This window comes from Oncorhynchus keta, chromosome 2, assembly GCF_023373465.1.
Source record: "Oncorhynchus keta strain PuntledgeMale-10-30-2019 chromosome 2, Oket_V2, whole genome shotgun sequence".
NCBI classification, from domain to species: domain Eukaryota; kingdom Metazoa; phylum Chordata; class Actinopteri; order Salmoniformes; family Salmonidae; genus Oncorhynchus; species Oncorhynchus keta.
The window spans coordinates 23,697,983-23,719,382 of NC_068422.1; the positions used below are offsets into that span (position 1 = coordinate 23,697,983).

The window sequence follows — 21,400 nt, forward strand, 5'->3', positions numbered from 1 at the left end:
TTCTTCCCTGGATACTCAGAACAGTGTTACTAGCAAGGTCTGAAATACATTTTGGTCCAACACCCAGTGTGAATTTTTAAAAAATCACTGGCTTTCTTGTAACAGCGTTTCAATCCAAGGTGGTCATTCATCAGGTCAAAGAGATTGCATGTGCATGTACTGTACATATCCATAAACACATCAGAAACTACCTGATCACCATGCATATGTGACAATAGTGCTAGTACGAACTTGGACCCAGGCGCAGAGAAACACAGCAGGCAGAGGTAAGGGTAAATCCAGAATATTTACCTAAGGTCTTCATAGCAAAACAACAAAGCAAGGGCACACTAGAAAACTGAACAAAACCTGAGCAACTGGCCTTGTCCACAGAGGAACCTAAATAGTCATCAAGTAGGTGATCCCAATAAGCCCAATCAGGGTCACCTGGATACTAAAGGAAATCCAAGGGTGCTCTCCAGTGGCAACCACAGGTAGTATACTCCAGGAAGAAACCCTTATCTTAACTCGGGCTGTGATGACGGTTGGCCTGTCGTTGAACCTGAGCTGAGGACCTCAGGAGCGCTGACCGAGGCCTCTTCCAGGTCCAGCAACAACGAGAGATAAGGCGTTGAGCGGAGGGAACCGTCACTTCAATCTCCTGATCTGGAAACAGGGGGGGCTGGTAACCATACAACACCTGGAATGGTGACAGGCCAGTGGAGGAACACTGGAGAGTGTGGTGTGCATACTCCACCCAGGTTAAGGAAAGCGCTCCACAATAACCAGGATGACCGTGTCCCTCTGAGGATGGAAGGCACGTGATGAAATCCATAGAGAGATGGGACCAGGGTCGAGAAGGTGTTGGCAGTGGATAAAGAAGCCCCAGAGGCTGCTGACGAAGAGTCAGAGTGTCTGCCTACCAAAACTTCCTCCTCAAAAACTCTAGCGTTTTCTGCCCTCCCGGATGAGAGGTGAGATGCGATGAGTGAGCCCACTGAAGTACCTTGGACAGTGCCCCAAGAGGAACAAAAAGTATTTTAGGTGGACAGCCGTCTGGAACTGCCTCCCTACCTTGCGCTTCCCTCACTACAGTCTCTATACCCCAGGACACGCATGGATGAGCGACCAGGGGATGATGGATTTAAGCGGCCGATCCTCACTGGAGCTAGGGAACTGGTGAGAAAGGGCACCCGACTTGACGTTCTTAGACCCCAGACAGTAAGATAACGTGAATCTGAACTGAGTGAAGAAGAAATCCCAACGAGCCTGTCGGGGTTGAGGCGTTTAGCCTCCTGGAGGTAGGCCAGGTTCTTGTGGTCAGTCCAAATCGCGAAGGGATATGAGCGTAAGAATCACCCGATTGCCGACATCATAGTTCCTCTCCGCTGGAGTGAGATGCCTGGAGAGGAAGACACAGGGATGGAGCTTTTGGTATTTTTGGTATTTGAGCGTTGCGACAGAACTGCCCCCATGCCAACGTCAGAGGCATCCACCTCTACCACAAGGGGAGAGAAGGGTCCGCATGAATGAGAATGGGTACAGAAGAAAACCGACGTTTCAGGTCCTGGAATGCCTTCTCAACATACATGCCCAGCCAAGCCCTTGATGAGCGTTGTCAATGGCGCCGTCACAGCACTGAAGTTTCTCACAAATCTCTGATAGAAATGAACAAAACCCCAAAAACGCTGAACTTGCTTGACCGTGCTGGGTCGCGGTCAATTGACCACCGCTCCTACCTTTTGGGAGTCCATCAGTACACAGGCCTGAGACACGATGTACCCCAGGAAGGAAATCTGAGGAACGTGAAACTCACACTCTTCGGCCTTCACGAACAAGTGATGAGCGAGGAGTCTTTGAAGGACCTGGCGGACATGTTGGACATGTTCAACCATGAAGATGAGGATGTCATCCAGGTGCACAAACACGAACAGGTGAAGGAAGATGAGCAGCACATCATTGACCAGGACCTGGAAAACGGCTGGAGCATTAGTAAGTCCAAACGGCATGACCCGATACTCATAATATCCATAAGGAGTGTTGAACGCTGTCTTCCACTCATCTCCCTGTCAGATGCGCACCAGATTTTACACGTTCCGTAGAACCTCACTGAGTCCGTTCAGAAAGACTGAGTGAAGTGCCTCTATATTCCAACAGCTCTCAGCGGCGAGCGTCCGAAAGTCAATGGTGTAATCAGCTACGCTCCGGGTGCCCTGCCGAAGCGCAATGAGTCTTTGAGCAGCATTTCTGCCACTTATGGGGTGATCAAAAACCATCCTCATCTCCTGGGTGAAGCTTTGCTAATTGAAACAAATGTCTGATTGCTGCTCCTAGATGGCAGTAGCCCAGGCCAGAGCCCGTCCTGAGAGCAAGGAGATGACATATGCCACGCTTGGTGGGAAACATTGATGCCTGCAGTTCAAAGACCAGTGAACATTGTTAGCAGGAACCCACGACACCTCCCAGGATGCCCCTCATAGCGCTCTGGTGCTGGGAGATGAGGCTCCCAAGGGGAGGGAGATTTGGAGCTGGTAGGAAGTGGAGGGTTAGAAACTGCCACAGGTGCAGCAGCAGTAGTTGCTCCCATCTGTCCCGTCTGCAGAGTGAACACAAGAGTTCCTAAATCCTCTGACATAGTCTTCAGCCGCGCCTCATTGCGACCAATCACTGTTCCATGGTGAATGAGACCCGAACGTAAGTGATGGAGCTCGGAGTGTCCCTCGGACGACAGAGAAATCTCTGCGGGGCCCATTTTGAGGCTCAGGTCAAATGACTAGTGAAAATAGTGCAAGTACGAACTTGGACACAGGTGCAGAGAAACACAGCAGGCAGAGGTAAGGGTAAATCCAGAATATTTACTTAAGGTCTTCATAACAAAGCAAGGGCACACAAGAACATAAAACATGAGACCTGAGCAACTGGTCCAGTCCACAGAGGAACCTAAATAGTCATCCAGTAGGTGATCCCAATAAGCCGGTTGGAAGCGGTTGGAATCCAAGATGGCGTAGCAGTAGGTCGTCCTGTCGTATCCTGTCCCCTGTATATATTGTCTCTTTTTCGTTTTACATATTTGTCTTTGCATATCTTTAAAAACATTTTGCTAAACCTAAGCTTCCAAATACTCTCCTGCAACCCGCCTCACCCAATGTAGCTACTTTTTCCTAAAGTATTTATATTTACTTCGGAACCGGAACCCCTCAACTGAAGCTAGCCAGCTAACCACCAGCTATGCTAGCGGTCTTCAGCTAACCGGTCATCAGCTAAGCTTTAGCTCGGAAAGCTCTCGCCAGTTCGAACAACGCGACGCTAACCAGAGCATAACGGACCTATTTATTTTTTATTCCCGGATTCCCACCGCAAACGGAACATTTTTCAGCTGGATCTTCACAACTAGCTATCGAGCTAAACCGCAACCCACGACCGGTCTATCGATGTCACCGCATGAAGAGGAATAAACAGACTCACCCCATCGCGAAGTCCCCCAAAGGCTAACTCTCTAGCCCTTGCTATCTCCTTGCTTGCTAATTCGGCCTGCTAACTGCTAGCTTGTTTAGCCCAGGTCCGCTAACTGCTACCTTGTTTACCCCGGCCTGCTAACTGTTAGCTTGTTAGCACAGGCCTGCTAACCGTCTGCATCGCCGCGTCCCAAACACTCAGTGGCCCATATGTACTTTCTATCTCTTCCCGATTTAAAAAAAAAAAATGTTTATACCTTCCGGAAACCTGCCTCACCCAATGTGATACGGAATCGCTACTATTTTTCATTTTTAGAACACACTCAAGAACCTCCAGAAGCTAACCAGCTAACTAGCTACAAGCTATTTAGTCATTGTTAGTTTTTTAACCTGGATAACACTCGCCAGTCCAGCTCCCCTGCCCCATCCACCGCTGCCCCCTGGACACTGATCACTTGGCTACATAGCTGTTGCACGCTGGACTGTCCATTAATCACGGTACTCCATTCTGCTTGTTTGTTTTATCTGTCGGCCCCGTTGCCTAGTCAACGCCATTTTACCTGCTGTTGTTGTGCTAGCTGATTAGCTGTTGTCTCACCTACTGTTTTAGATAGCTTTCCCAATTCAACACCTGTGATTACTGTATGCCTCGCTGTATGTCTCTCTCAAATGTCAATATGCCTTGTATACTGTTGCTCAGGTTAGTTATCATTGTTTTAGTTCACAATGGAGCCCCTAGTCCCACTCCTCATGCCCCTGATACCTCCTTTGTCCCACCTCCCACACATGCGGTGACCTCACCCATTACAACCAGCATGTCCAGAGATACAACCTCTCTCATCATCACCCAGTGCCTGGGCTTACCTCCGCTGTACCCGCACCCCACTATACCCCTATCTGCGCATTATGCCCTAAATATATTCTACCATGCCCAGAAACCTGCTCCTCTTATTCTCTGTCCCCAACGCTCTAGGCGACCAGTTTTGATAGCCTTTAGCCGCACCCTCATACTACTCCTTCTCTGTTCCGCGGGTGATGTGCAGGTAAACCCAGGCCCTGCATGTCCCCAGGCACCCTAATTTGTTGACTTCTGTGATCGAAAAAGCATTGGTTTCATGCATGTCAACATCAGAAGCCTCCTCCCTAAGTTTGTTTTACTCACTGCTTTAGCACACTCTGCTAACCCTGATGTCCTTGCCGTGTCTGAATCCTGGCTCAGGAAGGCCACCAAAAATTCAGAGATTTCCATACCCAACTATAACATCTTCCGTCAAGATAGAACTGCCAAAGGGGGAGGAGTTGCAGTCTACTGCAGAGATGGCTTGCAAAGTAATGTCATACTTTCCAGGTCCATACCCAAACAGTTCAAACTACTAATTTTGAAAATTACTCTCTCCAGAAATAAGTCTCTCACTGTTGCCACCTTCTACCGACCCCCCTCAGCTCCCAGCTGTGCCCTGGACACCATCTGTGAATTGATTGCCCCCCATCTAGCTTCAGAGTTTGTTCTGTTAGGTGACCTAAACTTGGATATGCTTAACACCCCGGCAGTCCTACAATCTAAGCTAGATGCCCTCAATCTCACACAAATCATCAAGGAACCCACCAGGTACAACCCTAAATCTGTAAGCAAGGGCACCCTCATAGACGTCATCCTGACCAACTGGCCCTCCAAATACACCTCCGCTGTCTTCAACCAGGATCTCAGCGATCACTGCCTCATTGTCTGTATCCGCTACGGAGCCGCAGTCAAACGACCACCCCTCATCACTGTCAAACGCTCCCTAAAACACTTCTGTGAGCAGGCCTTTCTAACCGACCTGGCCCGGGTATCCTGGAAGGACATTGACCTTATCCCGTCAGTTGAGGATGCCTGGTCATTCTTTAAAAGTAACTTCCTCACCATTTTAGATAAGCATGCTCCGTTCACAAAATGCAGAACTAAGAACAGATACAGCCCTTTGTTCACTCCAGACCTGACTGCCCTGGACCAGCACAAAAACATTCTGTGGCGGACTGCAATAGCATCGAATAGTCCCCGCGATATGCAACTGTTCAGGGAAGTCAGGAACCAATACACGCAGTCAGTCAGGAAAGCTAAGGCCAGCTTCTTCAGGCAGAAGTTTGCATCCAGTAGCTCCAACTCCAAAAAGTTCTGGGACACTGTGAAGTCCATGGAGAACAAGAGCACCTCCTCCCAGCTGCCCACTGCACTAAGGCTAGGTAACACGGTCACCACCGATAAATCTTTGATTATCGAAAACTTCAACATGCATTTCTCAACGGCTGGCCATGCCTTCCGCCTGGCTACTCCTACCTCGGCCAACAGCTCCGCCCCCCCCGCAGCTCCTCGCCCAAGCCTCTCCAGGTTCTCCTTTACCCAAATCCAGATAGCAGATGTTCTGAAAGAGCTGCAAAACCTGGACCCGTATAAATTAGCTGGGCTTGACAATCTGGATCTCTTCAAAGGGGGAGACACCCTGGACCCAAACTGTTACAGACCCATATCCATTCTGCCCTGCCTATCTAAGGTCTTCGAAAGCCAAGTCAACAAACAGGTCACTGACCATCTCGAATCCCACAGTACCTTCTCCGCTGTGCAATCTGGTTTCCGAGCCGGTCACGGGTGCACCTCAGCCACACTCAAGGTACTAAACAATATCATAACCGCCATCGATAAAAGACAGTACTGTGCAGCCGTCTTCATCGACCTTGCCAAGGCTTTCGACTCTGTCAATCACCATATTCTTATCGGCAGACTGAGTAGCCTCGGCTTTTCGGATGACTGCCTTGCCTGGTTCACCAATTACTTTGCAGACAGAGTTCAGTGTGTCAAATCGGAGGGCATGCTGTCCGGTCCTCTGGCAGTCTATATGGGGGTGCCACAGGGTTCAATTCTTGGGCCGACTCTTTTCTCTGTATATATCAATGATGTTGCTCTTGCTGCGGGCTATTCCCTGATCCACCTCTACGCAGACGCACCATTCTATATACTTTCGGCCCGTCATTGGACACTGTGCTATCTAACCTCCAAACGAGCTTCAATGCCATACAACACTCCTTCCGTGGCCTCCAACTGCTCTTAAACGCTAGTAAAACCAAATGCATGCTTTTCAACCGATCGCTGCCTGCACCTGCATGCCCAACTAGCATCACCACCCTGGATGGTTCCGACCTTGAATATGTGGACATCTATAAGTACCTAGGTGTCTGGCTAGACTGCAAACTCTCCTTCCAGACTCATATCAAACATCTCCAATCGAAAATCAAATCAAGAGTCGGCTTTCTATTCCGCAACAAAGCCTCCTTCACTCACGCTGCCAAGCTTACTCTAGTAAAACTGACTATCCTACCGATCCTCGACTTCGGCGATGTCATCTACAAAATTGCTTCCAACACTCTACTCAGCAAACTGGATGCAGTTTATCACAGTGCCATCCGTTTTGTCACTAAAGCACCTTATACCACCCACAACTGCGACTTGTATGCTCTAGTCGGCTGGCCCTCGCTACATATTCGTCGCCAGACCCACTGGCTCCAGGTCATCTACAAGGCCATGCTAGGTAAAGCTACGCCTTATCTCAGTTCACTGGTCACGATGGCAACACCCATCCATAGCACGCGCTCCAGCAGGTGTATCTCACTGATCATTCCTAAAGCCAACACCTCATTCGGCCGCCTTTCGTTCCAGTACTCTGCTGCCTGTGACTGGAACGAATTTCAAAAATCGCTGAAGTTGGAGACTTTTATCTCCCTCACCAACTTCAAACATTAGCTATCTGAGCAGCTTATCGATCGCTGCAGCTGTACATAGTCTATTGGTAAATAGCCCACCCATTTTCACCTACCTCATCCCCACAGTTTTTATTTATTTACTTTTCTGCTCTTTTGCACACCAATATCTCTGTACATGATCATCTGATCATTTATCACTCCGGTGTTAATCTGCAAAATTGTAATTATTCGCCTACCTCCTCATGCCCTTTGCACACATTGTATATAGACTCCCCTTTTTTCTACTGTGTTATTGACTTGTTTATTGTTTACTCCATGTGTAACTCTGTGTTGTCTGTTCACACTGCTATGCTTTATCTTGGCCAGGTCGCAGTTGCAAATGAGAACTTGTTCTCAACTAGCCTACCTGGTTAAATAAAGGTGAAATAAAAATAAATAAAAGCCCAATCAGGGTCACCTGGATACTAGAGGAAACTCAAGACTGCCCTCCAGTGGCAACCACAGGTAGTACACTCCGGTAAGAAACCCTGACCTGTGACAGCATACATCAGACTGGGTGGATTTAGTACATCATTTAGTATATCTGGGGCGCCAGGTAGCCTAGTGGTTAGAGCATTGGACTAGTAACTTAAAGGTTGCAAGATTGAATCCCCGAGCTGACAAGGTAAAAATCTGTCGATCTGCCCCTGAACAAGGCACTGTTCCTAGGCCGTCATTGAAAATAAGAATGTGTTCTTTAACTGACCTGCCTAGACAAATAAAATAAGAAAATAAATCTGTCTAATAAAATCTGTTAGGGGGCATATTGATATTTCCACGTATAGTATACCCCCTAGGTAATGAATAGCAATCATGCAATATGATTCGATATTAACATTGATCATTGACTTGAGAAACTATTCACACCCATTGACTTTTTCCACATTTTGTTCTGTTACAGTCTACACACAACACCCCATAATGTCAAAGTGGAATTATGTTTTTAGACATGTTTACAAATTAATAAAAAATGAAAAGCTGTAATGTCTTAATTCAATAAGTATTCAACCCTTTTGTTATGTTAAAATAAGTTGCATGTTCACAATCTGTGTGCAATAATGGTGTTTAGTATTAATGACTACCCATTCCCTGTAGCCCACACATAGAATTATCTGTAAGGTTCCAAAGTCAAGCAGTCAATTTCAAGCATGGATTCAAATAACAAAGACCAGGGAGGTTTTCCTATGGTTAGCAAAGAAGAGCACGTTTTTGTAGATAAGGAAAAAGAAAGCAGACATTGAATATCCCTTTGAGCATGGTGCAGTTATTGATGTTACACTTTGGATGGTGTTTCAATACACTCAGTCACTACAAAGATATAGGTGCCCTTCCTAAATCAGTTGCCGGAGAGGAAGTAAACCACTCAGGGATTTCGCCATGAGGCCAACAGTGATTTTAAAGCAGTTACAGAGTTTAATGGCTGTGATAGGAGAAAACTAAGGATGGATCAACAACATTGTAGTTACTCCACAATACTAACATACATGACAGAGTGAAAAGAAACAAGCCTAAACAGAATAAAAATATTACAAAACATGCATCAGTTCGTAATAAGGCATTTTAGTAATACTAATAGCAAATTGGCAAAGAAATGCACTTTTTGTTCTGAATACAAAGCCTTCTGTTTAGGGCAAATACAACACATCACTGAGTACCACTCTTCATATTTTCCAGAATGGTGGTGTTATGAGTTGCATCGTGTTATGGGTATGCTTGTCATCGGCAAGGACTTTAGGATAGAAAGAGCTAAGTACAGGCAAAATCCTAAAGGAAAAACTAGTTAAGTCTGCTTTCCAACAGACACTGGGAGACAAATTCACCTTTCAGCAGGATAATAACCTAAAACACAAGGACAAATATACACAGGAGTTGCTTACCAAGATGATATTGGATGTTCCTAATTGGCCTAGTTACATATTGGACTTAATTTGGCTTGAAAATCTATGGCAAGACATGAAAATGCCTGTCTAACAATGGTCAACAACCAACTTGACAGAGCTTGATGAATTTGAAAGAATAATGGGCAAATATTGTACAATCCAGGTGTGCAAAGCATTTAGGGACTTACCCAGAAAGACTAACAGCTGTAATCACTGCCAAAGGTGATTCTAGCATGTATTGACTCAGGGGGTTGAATACTAATCTAATCAAGACATATTAGTGTTCTATTTTCCATTAATTAATTCATAATAATATTTTTAAAAGTGTTTTTCTTCTGCTTTGATATTACAGAGTCATTTAATTCATTTTAATCCCACTTGGTAATACAACAAAATGTGGGAAAAGTCAAGGGGTGTGAATAATTTCTGAAAGCACTGTAACTGTCAAGTAATGGACACATACAGATGGCATGAGTTTTTAAAACAAAGAGGGCTTATCCAAACCCTCCAGTAGACTCTAGTCCCAGAGATGCCAATGTAGGTGGAGTTTAGTAGGATGAAAGATCAACCAACTTGACTTAACTTTGTAAGAAAGACTAATTTGTTTGACTCTGGTACAACTACCAAATCCTAAAAACTTATCGTAAGTGTACATTTCTTCACTGTTTTGGACTGCCTGGGGAAAGAAAACCCCTTTTAAGATATGTTTGATTTTATGATGATTACAATTCTGATGTCTGTAAAACTGCACCTCAGCTTATAAGAAAGTACTTACAAACAGCATTTTTGTGGTTTGTGTCTTTGCTTGGAAGCAGTTTCACCCCTCTGGACTTCAGCTCAATTGCCTTTTTTACTGTTAGGGAGAGAAAGTCGTGCACATCATAATCCATTATGTAATTAGCAAAACACCCTAAGAGCTCAGGCTGAAAGAAAATCTGTGTCACAACATGCAAACAATTCTGTGAGATTATTTTGCTATAGAAGGACCCCCCCACGCCCGCCTCCAAATATACTTTGAAGCTGGCATTTACTGGAGAAATTCACAAGCAGAGATGTCAAGCTGTCCTCCAGGTGATTGCAGAGGGCCAGCATGGTGCCAATGTGCCCAGGCCACCACGCAATTATTGGGTCTGTATTATTTAGTCTTTATAGATCATCCAAGTCAGAGGAGTCCTTTGTTGTGCAGGGCAAGGGAGGGCCAGCTTGTGAACAGTGGTGGCTACACTTTCACCTAACACCACTGGGCTCAGTTCCCAGCAGGCAGTGCAGTGAATGAGTAGCCTGCGTTAGTGTCAACAGAAGCCAATTTGGATTTCGATATGACTCGGAATCTAATCTGGTAATTATGTCATGCAGGGAAGCCAATTAAACCCTGAGAAATCTGAAATAGGTTCAGTGTGAGTATTCTTTTCTCCATATGACTTCATCCCCTCGCCAGGTATTAAGGGGAAGTATAGTAATTTTACCGGACAATATAACACAAATGCTAAATAATAGGGGACAAAAATTCATGTGGGAGGGAAATAAGTTGCCAACTATTTTTAATGAGAATGGGCTTCGTATCCAAACTCTTTTAGGCAGAAGTACCTGGGGCTACACTTAGTGACTAAGCCTGGAAGGCCTCAAGTCATGTTGCACTTCGTCAAACTCCATTTAACAGGCAGAAACCAGACAAATAACTATGCAAACACCTGCAAACCGTATGCGGGCAGAATCCAGGTCAGGCCAAGATGTCATGTTTAGCAGAGCTCTGGCAGAGCGTGAAAAGTGACGTGATGTGAAGGAACTCACTGCCAATTGCACTGACGACTGCCTGCAATGGGAAGGGTTCTATCCCAACCCTCTGACACTGACCCCTTACCTTGGTACTGGGCACTAAATCCTTTCCGCCGATGGTTGCTGTCTGATGTGAAATGCAGCCGTAACCAGTTCTTGCTGCTGATGACAGGGGAAGGTATATTCATACCGGTCAGCCTGGAAGAAAATATGATTCTCAATTCAGCAGAGTGACCCAAAACTTCCATCAAAAGGAAAGTAAAACAAATGGGGTGCTTTTAGTAACAATAGCACATCTACACTGCATGACTACTGGAATGATTACACAATTGGTTAATTGGAAGGAATGCTAAGAGTACATACCAAATCAAAAGTTTAATATAAGGACATTTGTGTGAAAAATCACACACATGGTGCAATGCCTACTCAATTTGACAGCTGTGTGTTATATATTTTGCAGGGTTAACTTTGCTGCTCTACCCCATTAACCTCACAGATGCCTTGAGTAGTAAGCACACATTTTGATATGGCTGTATTACTCTATTCCACAGTTTTTTAAATTACTTTTCCTGTTGAAAAACAATATCCCATGTATAAATGCACTAATTTACACACACTTAAGGGTAAAAAATATGTTAAAGAGCAAGTGCAAACTTTCAAGGATTCTGATGGTGCCCTCTGATGTCATCAGCCTCCCCTTTGCTTGAGGAACAATACAGGAGCAATGCAGAACAAAATAGAAAAGGGTCAACTGAAAAATTGTTACCTGAACCCAAATGAATGAAACCCTTATCAACAACCTTAGACATTTCAATACGGCGTACCAACAAATATATACAGTTATCTTTCAAATCAATCTTTACCCACATCATAGGAAACTTAAAGATGAACTGCTATCTGTATTTCACTATCATAGCACAGTCTTCATGGGAAACAGCTTTGGTGATGGAGTGAGTCGCTGCAGGTGAAGCAATTTAGGTAAAGTACCTCAGACCATGGACACATCATGATTGTTCCATCAACACCTCAGCCATTTTAGTTACACAAGCCCAGTTCAATCTGTTTATTTCAATAGCCTCAGAGCAACTGAACCCAATACTCGTTGATCAGCCAACTCTTAAATCTTCACAAACAGTACTAAAAACTCAGTGGTTAATTCAATCTGCTTTAAAAGTACAGCAACACAAGACTTTTTTGCCTTCTTTCTGCTCATACTGCCTCATAACCTAGCTTTCACACTCCAATGAGCAACACTGTTAAAAAGAAAGTGAGAATGCCCAACACCACTCAGCATTAATTACTATTCGTTCACTGTCCTGTACCAATTCCGGCTAGACCTTCAATCCAATCCATTGTAATGAGGTGAGATCTATCTATGCTACAATCATAAAATTGCTCCTGTATCTTCTTGTAAGGAAATCCTTATTGTAAGTAAATGTATTGTTCTTTATCGGGAGGTTTAATTTATTTAATTTAGTAGTGGTATTTATGAGTTCATGATGTTTACAAAACCAATGTGATAAAAGGTGCAAAACTTCAAAGAAAAGGAAGGCTTTTATTTTATGCAGAAGCTGTTATATAATTAATTCAGCTTTGGCAACAGAATGTCAGAGGTCACGAGGACAGGCATATATGTACTTTGATGAGTTCTACTAGTATGTGAAGAGAATGGAGAGTCTTCCACACACAACACAATCTCCTAGGATTAACTCTAATAACCTTTGGACCACAATTCAAGGCACAATACCTTCTCAACCATTGGACACTACCTCCTGCTTATAGTGTTGCCACAATGGTTGTGCAAACACTGTTGTCCATTGTTTTTATTTTTTTATTTCACCTTTATTTAACCAGGTAGACTAGTTGAGAACAAGTTCTCATTTACAACTGCGACCTGGCCAAGATAAAGCATAGCAGTGTTAACAGACAACAACACAGAGTTACCCATGGAGTAAACAATAAACAAGTCAATAACACAGTAGAGAAAAAAAAGAGTCTATATACATTGTGTGCAAAAGCCATGAGGAGGTAGGCAAATAATTACAATTTTGCAGATTAACACTGGAGTGATAAATGATCAGATGGTCATGTGCAGGTAGAGATACTGGTGTGCAAAAGAGCAGAAAAGTAAATAAATAATAACAGTATGGGGATGATGTAGGTAAATTGGGTGGGCTATTTACCGATGGACTATGCACAGCTGCAGCGATCAGTTAGCTGCTCAGATAGCAGATGTTTAAAGTTGGTGAGGGAGATAAAAGTCTCCAACTTCAGCGATTTTTGCAATTCGTTCCAGTCACAGTCATATACCTGCAGGAGCGTATACTACGGGTGGGTGTTGCCATCGTGACCAGTGAACTGAGATAAGGCGGAGCTTTACCTAGCATGGACTTGTAGATGACCTGGAGCCAGTGGGTCTGGCGACGAATATGTAGCAAGGGCCAGCCGACTAGAGCATACAGGTCGCAGTTGTGGGTGGTATAAGGTGCTTTAGTAACAAAACTGATGGCACTGTAATAAACTGCATCCAGTTTGCTGAGTAGAGTATTGGAAGCTATTTTGTAGATGACATCGCCGAAGTCGAGGATCGGTAGGATAGTCAGTTTTACTAGGGTAAGTTTGGCGGTGTGAGTGAAGGAGGCTTTGTTGCGGAATAGAAAGCCGAATCTAGATGTTATTTTAGATTGGAGATGTTTGATATGAGTCTGGAAAGAGAGTTTACAGTCTAGCCAGACACCTAGGTACTTATAGATGTCCACATATTCTAGATCGGAACCATCCAGGGTGATGATGCTAGTCGGGCGTGAGGGTGCAGGCAGCGAACGGTTGAAAAGCATGCATTTGGTTTTACTAGTGTTTAAGTGCAGTTGGAGGCCACGGAAGGAGTGTTGTATGGCATTGAAGCTCGTTTGGAGGTTAGATAGCAGAGTGTCCAAGGATGGGCCAGAAGTATACAGGATGGTGTTGTCTGCGTAGAGGTGGATCAGGGAATCGCCCGCAGCAAGAGCAACATCATTGATATATACAGAGAAAAAGTAGTTGGTGAACCAGGCAAGGCAGTCATTAGAAAAACCGAGGCTGTATATATCAATGATGAGTCTGCCGATAAGAATATGGTGTTTGACAAACCTTGGCCAGGACGATGAAGACGGAGGTTATGATATCGTTTAGTACCTTGAGCGTGGCTGAGGTGCACCCGTGACCGGCTCGGAAACCAGATTGCACAACGGAGAAGGTACGGTGGGATTCGAGATGGTCAGTGATGTGTTTGTTGACTTGGCTTTTAAAGACCTTAGATCAGCAGGGCAGGATGGATGTAGGTCTGTAACAGTTTGGGTCCAGGGTGTCTCCCCCTTTGAAGAGGGGGATGACTGTGGCAGCTTTCCAATCCTTGGGATGATATGAAAGAGAGGCTGAACAGGCTGGTAAAAGGGGTTGCGACAATGGTGGCGGATAGTTTCAGAAATAGAGGGTCCAGATTGTCAAGCCTAGCTGAAGTTTTGCAACATCTGCTATCTGGATTTGGGTAAAGGAGAAGCTGGGGAGGCTTGGGCGAGTAGCTGCGGGGGGGGCAGAGCTGTTGGCCGAGGTTGGAGTAGCCAGGAGGAAGGCATGCCAGCCGTTGAGAAATGCTTGTTGAAGTTTTCAATTATCAGGCTTTTATCGGTGGTGACAGTGTTACCTTGCCTCAGTGCAGTGGGCAGCTGGGAGGAGGTGCTCTTGTTCTCCATGGACTTTACAGTTTCCCAGAACTTTTTGGAGTTAGAGCTACAGGATGCAAATTTCGGCTTGAAAAAGCTGGCCTTTGCTTTCCTGACTGAGTGCGTGTATTGGTTCCTGACTTCCCTGAACAGTTGCATATCGCGGGGACTATTAGATGCTATTGCAGTCCGCCACAGGATGTTTTTGTGCTGGTCGAGGGCAGTCAGGTCTGGAGTGAACCAAGGGCTATATCTGTTCCTAGTTCTGCATTTTTTGAATGGAGCATGCTTATCTAAGATGGTGAGGAAGTTACTTTTAAAGAATGACCAGGCATCCTCAACTGACGGGATGAGGTCAATATCCTTCCAGGAAACCTGGGCCAGGTTGATTAGAAAGGCCTGCTCGCAGAAGTGTTTTAGGGAGCATTTGACAGTGATGAGGGGTGGTCGTTTGACTGCGGACCCGTAGCAGATACAGGCAATGAGGCAGTGATCGCTGAGATCCTGGTTGAAGACAGCGGAGGTGTATTTGGAGGGTCAGTTGGTCAGGATAACGTCTATGAGGGTGTCCTTGTTTACAGATTTAGGGTTGTACCTGGTGGGTTCCTTGATGATTTGTGTGAGATTGAGGGCATCTAGCTTAGATTGTAGGACTGACGGGGTGTTAAGCATATCCCAGTTTAGGTCACCTAACAGAACAAACTCTGAAGCTAGATGGGGGGCAATCAATTCACAAATGGTGTCCAGAGCACAGCTGGGAGCTGAGGGGGGTCGGTAGCCGGCGGCAACAGTGAGAGACTTATTTCTGGAGAGAGTAATTTAAAAAAATAGTAGTTCGAACTGTTTGGGTATGGACCTGGAAAGTATGACATTACTTTGCAGACTATCTCTGCAGTAGACTGCAACTCCTCCCCCTTTGGCAGTTCTTTCTTGCCGGAAAATGTTATAGTTGGGTATGGAAACTTCCTAATTTTTGGTGACCTTCCTAAGCCAGGATTCAGACACGACAAGGACATCAGGGTTGGCAGAGTGTGCTAAACTAGTGAGTAAAACAAACTTAGGGAGGAGGCTTCTGATGTTGACATGCATGAAACCAAGGCTTTTTCGATCACAGAAGTCAACAAATGAGGGTGCCTGGGGACATGCAGGGCCTGGGTTTACCTTCACATCACCCACATCATCCATGCATATTAGATGCAAATATCTGTTGTCACACATGAGATGTGTCAAATGCATTCAACATCCATTATTCTGCCTGAGAGTTTATGGGGCCTCTGTCATGTTCAAAGAACATGATTGGCATTTGACAGGTGCAAAAAATAGTCTTACATAGATAATTGGATAATTGTGCTTCTGTTAAATATGGTCATTGTCATTTCTGTCAAACATTTTATGTTTCCGATGATTATATCCTAATCTGAATTGAAATTGTTAAAAGGTGTCATGTGACTTAATAGTTGGCGGCAGGTTGCCTTGCGGTTAAGAGCGTTGGGCCAACAATCAAAATGTTGCTTGTTTGAATCCCTGAGCCGACTAGCAAGGTCTTACTTCCGGCGCCGACAGAGATGGCCGCCTCGCTTCGCGTTCCTAGGAAACTATGCAGTTTTTTGTTTTTTTACGTGTTATTTCTTACATTAGTACCCCAGGTCATCTTAGGTTTCATTACATACAGTCGAGAAGAACTACTGTATATAAGATCAGCGTAAACTCACCATCAGTATGACCAAGAATATGTTTTCCGCGACGCGGATCCTGTGTTCTGCCTTACAAACAGGTCAACGGAATTGATTCCATGCAGCGACCCCAAAAAACGACTTCGTAAAAGAGGGAAACGTAGCGGTCTTCTGGTCAGACTCCGGACACGGGCACATCGTGCACCACTCCCTAGCATTCTTCTTGCCAATGTCCAGTCTCTTGACAACAAGGTTGATGAAATCCGAGCAAGGGTAGCATTCCAGAGGGACATCAGAGACTGTAACGTTCTCTGCTTCACAGAAACATGGCTCACTGGAGAGACGCTATCCGGGGCGGTGCAGCCAACGGGTTTCTCCACGCATCGCGCCGACAGAAACAAACATCTTTCTGGTAATATGAGTGGCGGGGGCGTATGCCTCATGACTAACGAGACATGGTGTGATGAAAGAAACATACAGGAACTCAAATCCTTCTGTTCACCTGATTTAGAATTCCTCACAATCAAATGTAGACCGCATTATCTACCAAGACAATTCTCTTCGATTATAATCACAGCCGTATATATCCCCCCCCAAGCAGACACATCGATGGCTCTGAACGAACTTTATTTAACTCTTTGCAAACTGGAAACCATTTATCCGGAGGCTGCATTCATTGTAGCTGGGGATTTTAACAAAGCTAATCTGAAAACAAGACTCCCTAAATTTTATCAGCATATCGATTGCGCAACCAGGGGTGGTAAAACCTTGGATCATTGTTACTCTAACTTCCGCGACGCATATAAGGCCCTGCCCCGCCCCCCTTTCGGAAAAGCTGACCGTGTTAACCCTCGCAAGGCTGCAGGCCCAGACGGCATCCCCAGCCGCGCCCTCAGAGCATGCGCAGACCAGCTGGCCGGTGTGTTTACGGACATATTCAATCAATCCCTATACCAGTCTGCTGTTCCCACATGCTTCAAGAGGGCCACCATTGTTCCTGTTCCCAAGAAAGCTAAGGTGACTGAGCTAAACGACTACCGCCCCGTAGCACTCACTTCCGTCATCATGAAGTGCTTTGAGAGACTAGTCAAGGACCATATCACCTCCACCCTACCTGACACCCTAGACCCACTCCGATTTGCTTACCGCCCAAATAGGTCCACAGACGATGCAATCTCAACCACACTGCACACTGCCCTAACCCATCTGGACAAGAGGAATACCTATGTGAGAATGCTGTTCATCGACTACAGCTCGGCATTCAACACCATAGTACCCTCCAAGCTCATCATCAAGCTCGAGACCCTGGGTCTCGACCCCGCCCTGTGCAACTGGGTACTGGACTTCCTGACGGGCCGCCCCCAGGTGGTGAGGGTAGGCAACAACATCTCCTCCCCGCTGATACTCAACACGGGGGCCCCACAAGGGTGCGTTCTGAGCCCTCTCCTGTACTCCCTGTTCACCCACGACTGCGTGGCCACGCACGCCTCCAACTCAATCATCAAGTTTGCGGACGACACAACAGTGGTAGGCTTGATTACCAACAACGACGAGACGGCCTACAGGGAGGAGGTGAGGGCCCTCGGAGTGTGGTGTCAGGAAAATAACCTCACACTCAACGTCAACAAAACTAAGGAGATGATTGTGGACTTCAGGAAACAGCAGAGGGAACACCCCCCTATCCACATCGATGGAACAGTAGTGGAGAGGGTAGCAAGTTTTAAGTTCCTCGGCATACACATCACAGACAAACTGAATTGGTCCACTCACACAGACAGCGTCGTGAAGAAGGCGCAGCAGAGCCTCTTCAACCTCAGGAGGCTGAAGAAATTCGGCTTGTCACCAAAAGCATTCACAAACTTCTACAGATGCACAATCGAGAGCATCCTGGCGGGCTGTATCACCGCCTGGTACGGCAACTGCTCCGCCCTCAACCGTAAGGCTCTCCAGAGGGTAGTGAGGTCTGCACAACGCATCACCGGGGGCAAACTACCTGCCCTCCAGGACACCTACACCACCCGATGTTACAGGAAGGCCATAAAGATCATCAAGGACATCAACCACCCGAGCCACTGCCTGTTCACCCCGCTCACCCCGCTATCATCCAGAAGGCGAGGTCAGTACAGGTGCATCAAAGCTGGGACCGAGAGACTGAAAAACAGCTTCTATCTCAAGGCCATCAGACTGTTAAACAGCCACCACTAACATTGAGTGGCTGCTGCCAACACACTGACATTGACACTGACCCAACTCCAGCCACTTTAATAATGGGAATTGATGGGAAATTATGTAAATATATCACTAGCCACTTTAAACAATGCTACCTTATATAATGTTACTTACCCTACATTATTCATCTCATATGCATACGTATATATTGTACTCTATATCATCGACTGCATCCTTATGTAATACATGTATCACTAGCCACTTTAACTATGCCACTTTGTTTACATACTCATCTTATATGTATATACTCTACTCGATACCATCTACTGTATCTTGCCTATGCTGCTCTGTACTATCACTCATTCATATATCCTTATGTACATATTCTTTATCCCCTTACACTGTGTATAAGACAGTAGTTTAGGAATTGTTAGTTAGATTACTTGTTGGTTATTACTGCATTGTCGGAACTAGAAGCACAAGCATTTCGCTACACTCGCATTAACATCTGCTAACCATGTGTATGTGACAAATAAAATTTGATTGGATTTGATTTGATTTGAACCCTAATTGCTCCTGTAAGTCGCTCTGGATAGGAGTGTCTGCTAAATGACTAAAATGTTAAATTTGACGCCATGGTAGTAGTTTTCTGCATCTCCTCCATATCTGTTGCCAAGTGAATAGTGATGCTTCAGGTACATTAATTATACTAATATTATGTGCAGTGCATTTCAAGCAAGCTTTCAAAACTTCCGAAAATGTCCTTTGAAAGAGAACATTAACATTGATTTTAACAACTCAAGTCGAAGAAATCCCTTGGTTTAATTTGTATCACAACTCTTACACCTCAGAGTCAGCGTAAATGAAATAACTAATCTTGACACTGGCTGGAAAGTTCAATTATGAAATTAACATATTTATTATTATTTATTATTAACCCTGACATGACAGCTTGTCAGGCACCTGTCTGCCAAGATCATGTGGTGGAAAATGCTGAGGAAAGCCTTTTAGGGAACTTCCCAAGAGGAGGATATGTAAACAGGAATTTGTTCACCTCTCAGTTGTCAATCTTGTTCAACATTCATTCATGTCTGTCTGTATATCAATTACCACCTCTTGTGTCAACAACATACCAGTGACGAAGATCTAATATTCTATAATCTTATCAATTTGTCTGAGGTTATTTAATTCAGACAAAAGCAGTCCCTGTCAACTCCAAGTGTTATATCAATATACAGTTGAAGTCGGAAGTTTACATACACTTAGGTTGGAGTCATTAAAACTAGTTTTTCAACCACTCCACAAATTTCTTGTTAACCTCTTTGCTGATTTTGACATCAAAATCAATAGAAATCAGCCAGGACCTCATAAAAAAATTGTAGATCTCCACAAGGTCTCACATTCATCTGTACAAACAATAGCACGCAAGTATAAACACCTTGGGACCACATAGGTGTCATATCACTCAGGAAGGAGACGCGTTCTGTCTCCTAGAGATGAACGTACTCTGGTGTGAAAAGTGCAAATTGTGAAGATGCTGGAGGAAACAGGTACAAAAGTATCTATATCCACAGTAAAACTAGTCCTATATGGACATAATCTCAAAGGCCGCTCAGCAAGGAAGAAGCCACTGCTTCAAAACTGCCGTAAAAAAGCCAGACTATGGTTTGCAAATGCAAAAAAATTGTACTTTTTGGAGAAATGTCTTCTGGTCTGATGAAACATAAATAGAACTGTTTGGCCATAATGACCATCGTTATGTTTGGAGGAAAAATGGGGTGGCTTGTAAGCCGAAGAACACCATCCCAACCGTGAAGCACGGGGATGGCAGCATCATGTTGTGTGGGTGCTTTGCTGCAGGAGGGACGGGTGCACTTCACAAAATAGATGACATCATGAGGCAGGAATATTACGTGGATATATTGAAGCAACATCTCAAGACATCAGTCAGGAAGTTAAATCTTGGACGCAAATGGTTCTTCCAAATGGACAATGACCCCAAACATACTTCCAAAGTTGTGGCAAAATGGCTTAAGGACAACAAAGCCAAGGTATTGGAGTGGCCATCACAAAGCCCTGACCTCAAACCTATAGAACATTTGTGGGCAGAACTGAAAAATCGTGTGCGAGCAATTAGGCCGACAAACCTGACTCAGTTACATCAGCTCTGTCAGCTCTGTCAGGAGGAATGGGCTGAAATTCACCCAACTTATTGTGGGAAGCTTGTGGAAGGCTAGCTGAAACGTTTGACCCAAGTTATACAATTTAAAAGGCGATGCTACCAAATACTAATTGAGTGTATGTAAACTTCTGAACCACTGGGAATGTGATGAAAGAAATCAAATCTGAAATATATAATTCTCTCTACTATTATTCTGACATTTCACATTCTTACTGTATGTATCTCATTTGACAAATGGAGTGCCTTTTGGGTAGTGTACTTTTGTCAGAAATAACTATTTATTTCTTCTTATTTTAACATTCTATCATAAAGAGCACATTTTCAACTTCATAACAAACATGTTTTCCCATCTCAAAAAGTTAAATTAAGAAAAAGTACTAGAATTTAGTCCTAGAAGTGGGACGAAAATGACTTGTGACATGCCAAAATCGGGATTTTCTGAGAAAACACATTTATTTGAACAAAAACACACTGCTATTGAAATGTTTTACATGGTTTAGACTAGTTAGAGCATTTGATGCAACTGTTAAATTTAAACCTTTTATCAAAACGTACATAATATCTGACGGACATAAAAGACAATCTATTGATGAAACGACCTATGTGTCTAATTAGCAACATGTATTTGCTTTATGACTCCCAAGTATTTTTACTGAATAGTATCATTTTTGTCCAACAAACCACTAGACTTATTTCACAATGTCTCATGGGCAAGGACCGCGTAGAACTTCTGAAGTTGAAGTATGAATTCCAAACATCTCTGGACACATGTCTAGGAGGTGGAAGAGTTCTGGATGTTAAGGTCACGTGT

At 44.5% G+C, this 21,400-nt stretch overlaps 1 protein-coding gene across 1 annotated transcript in view; it reads right to left on the minus strand.

Moving 5' to 3' along the window:
- Positions 1-21,400, minus strand: part of LOC118398274 (CUB and sushi domain-containing protein 1-like) — a 490,495-nt gene that overhangs the window by 178,024 nt on the left and 291,071 nt on the right. The window contains 2 exon segments of the mRNA XM_035793460.2: positions 9,864-9,941; positions 10,950-11,062. Of these exon segments, the coding sequence (XP_035649353.1) occupies positions 9,864-9,941; positions 10,950-11,062 (191 nt within the window).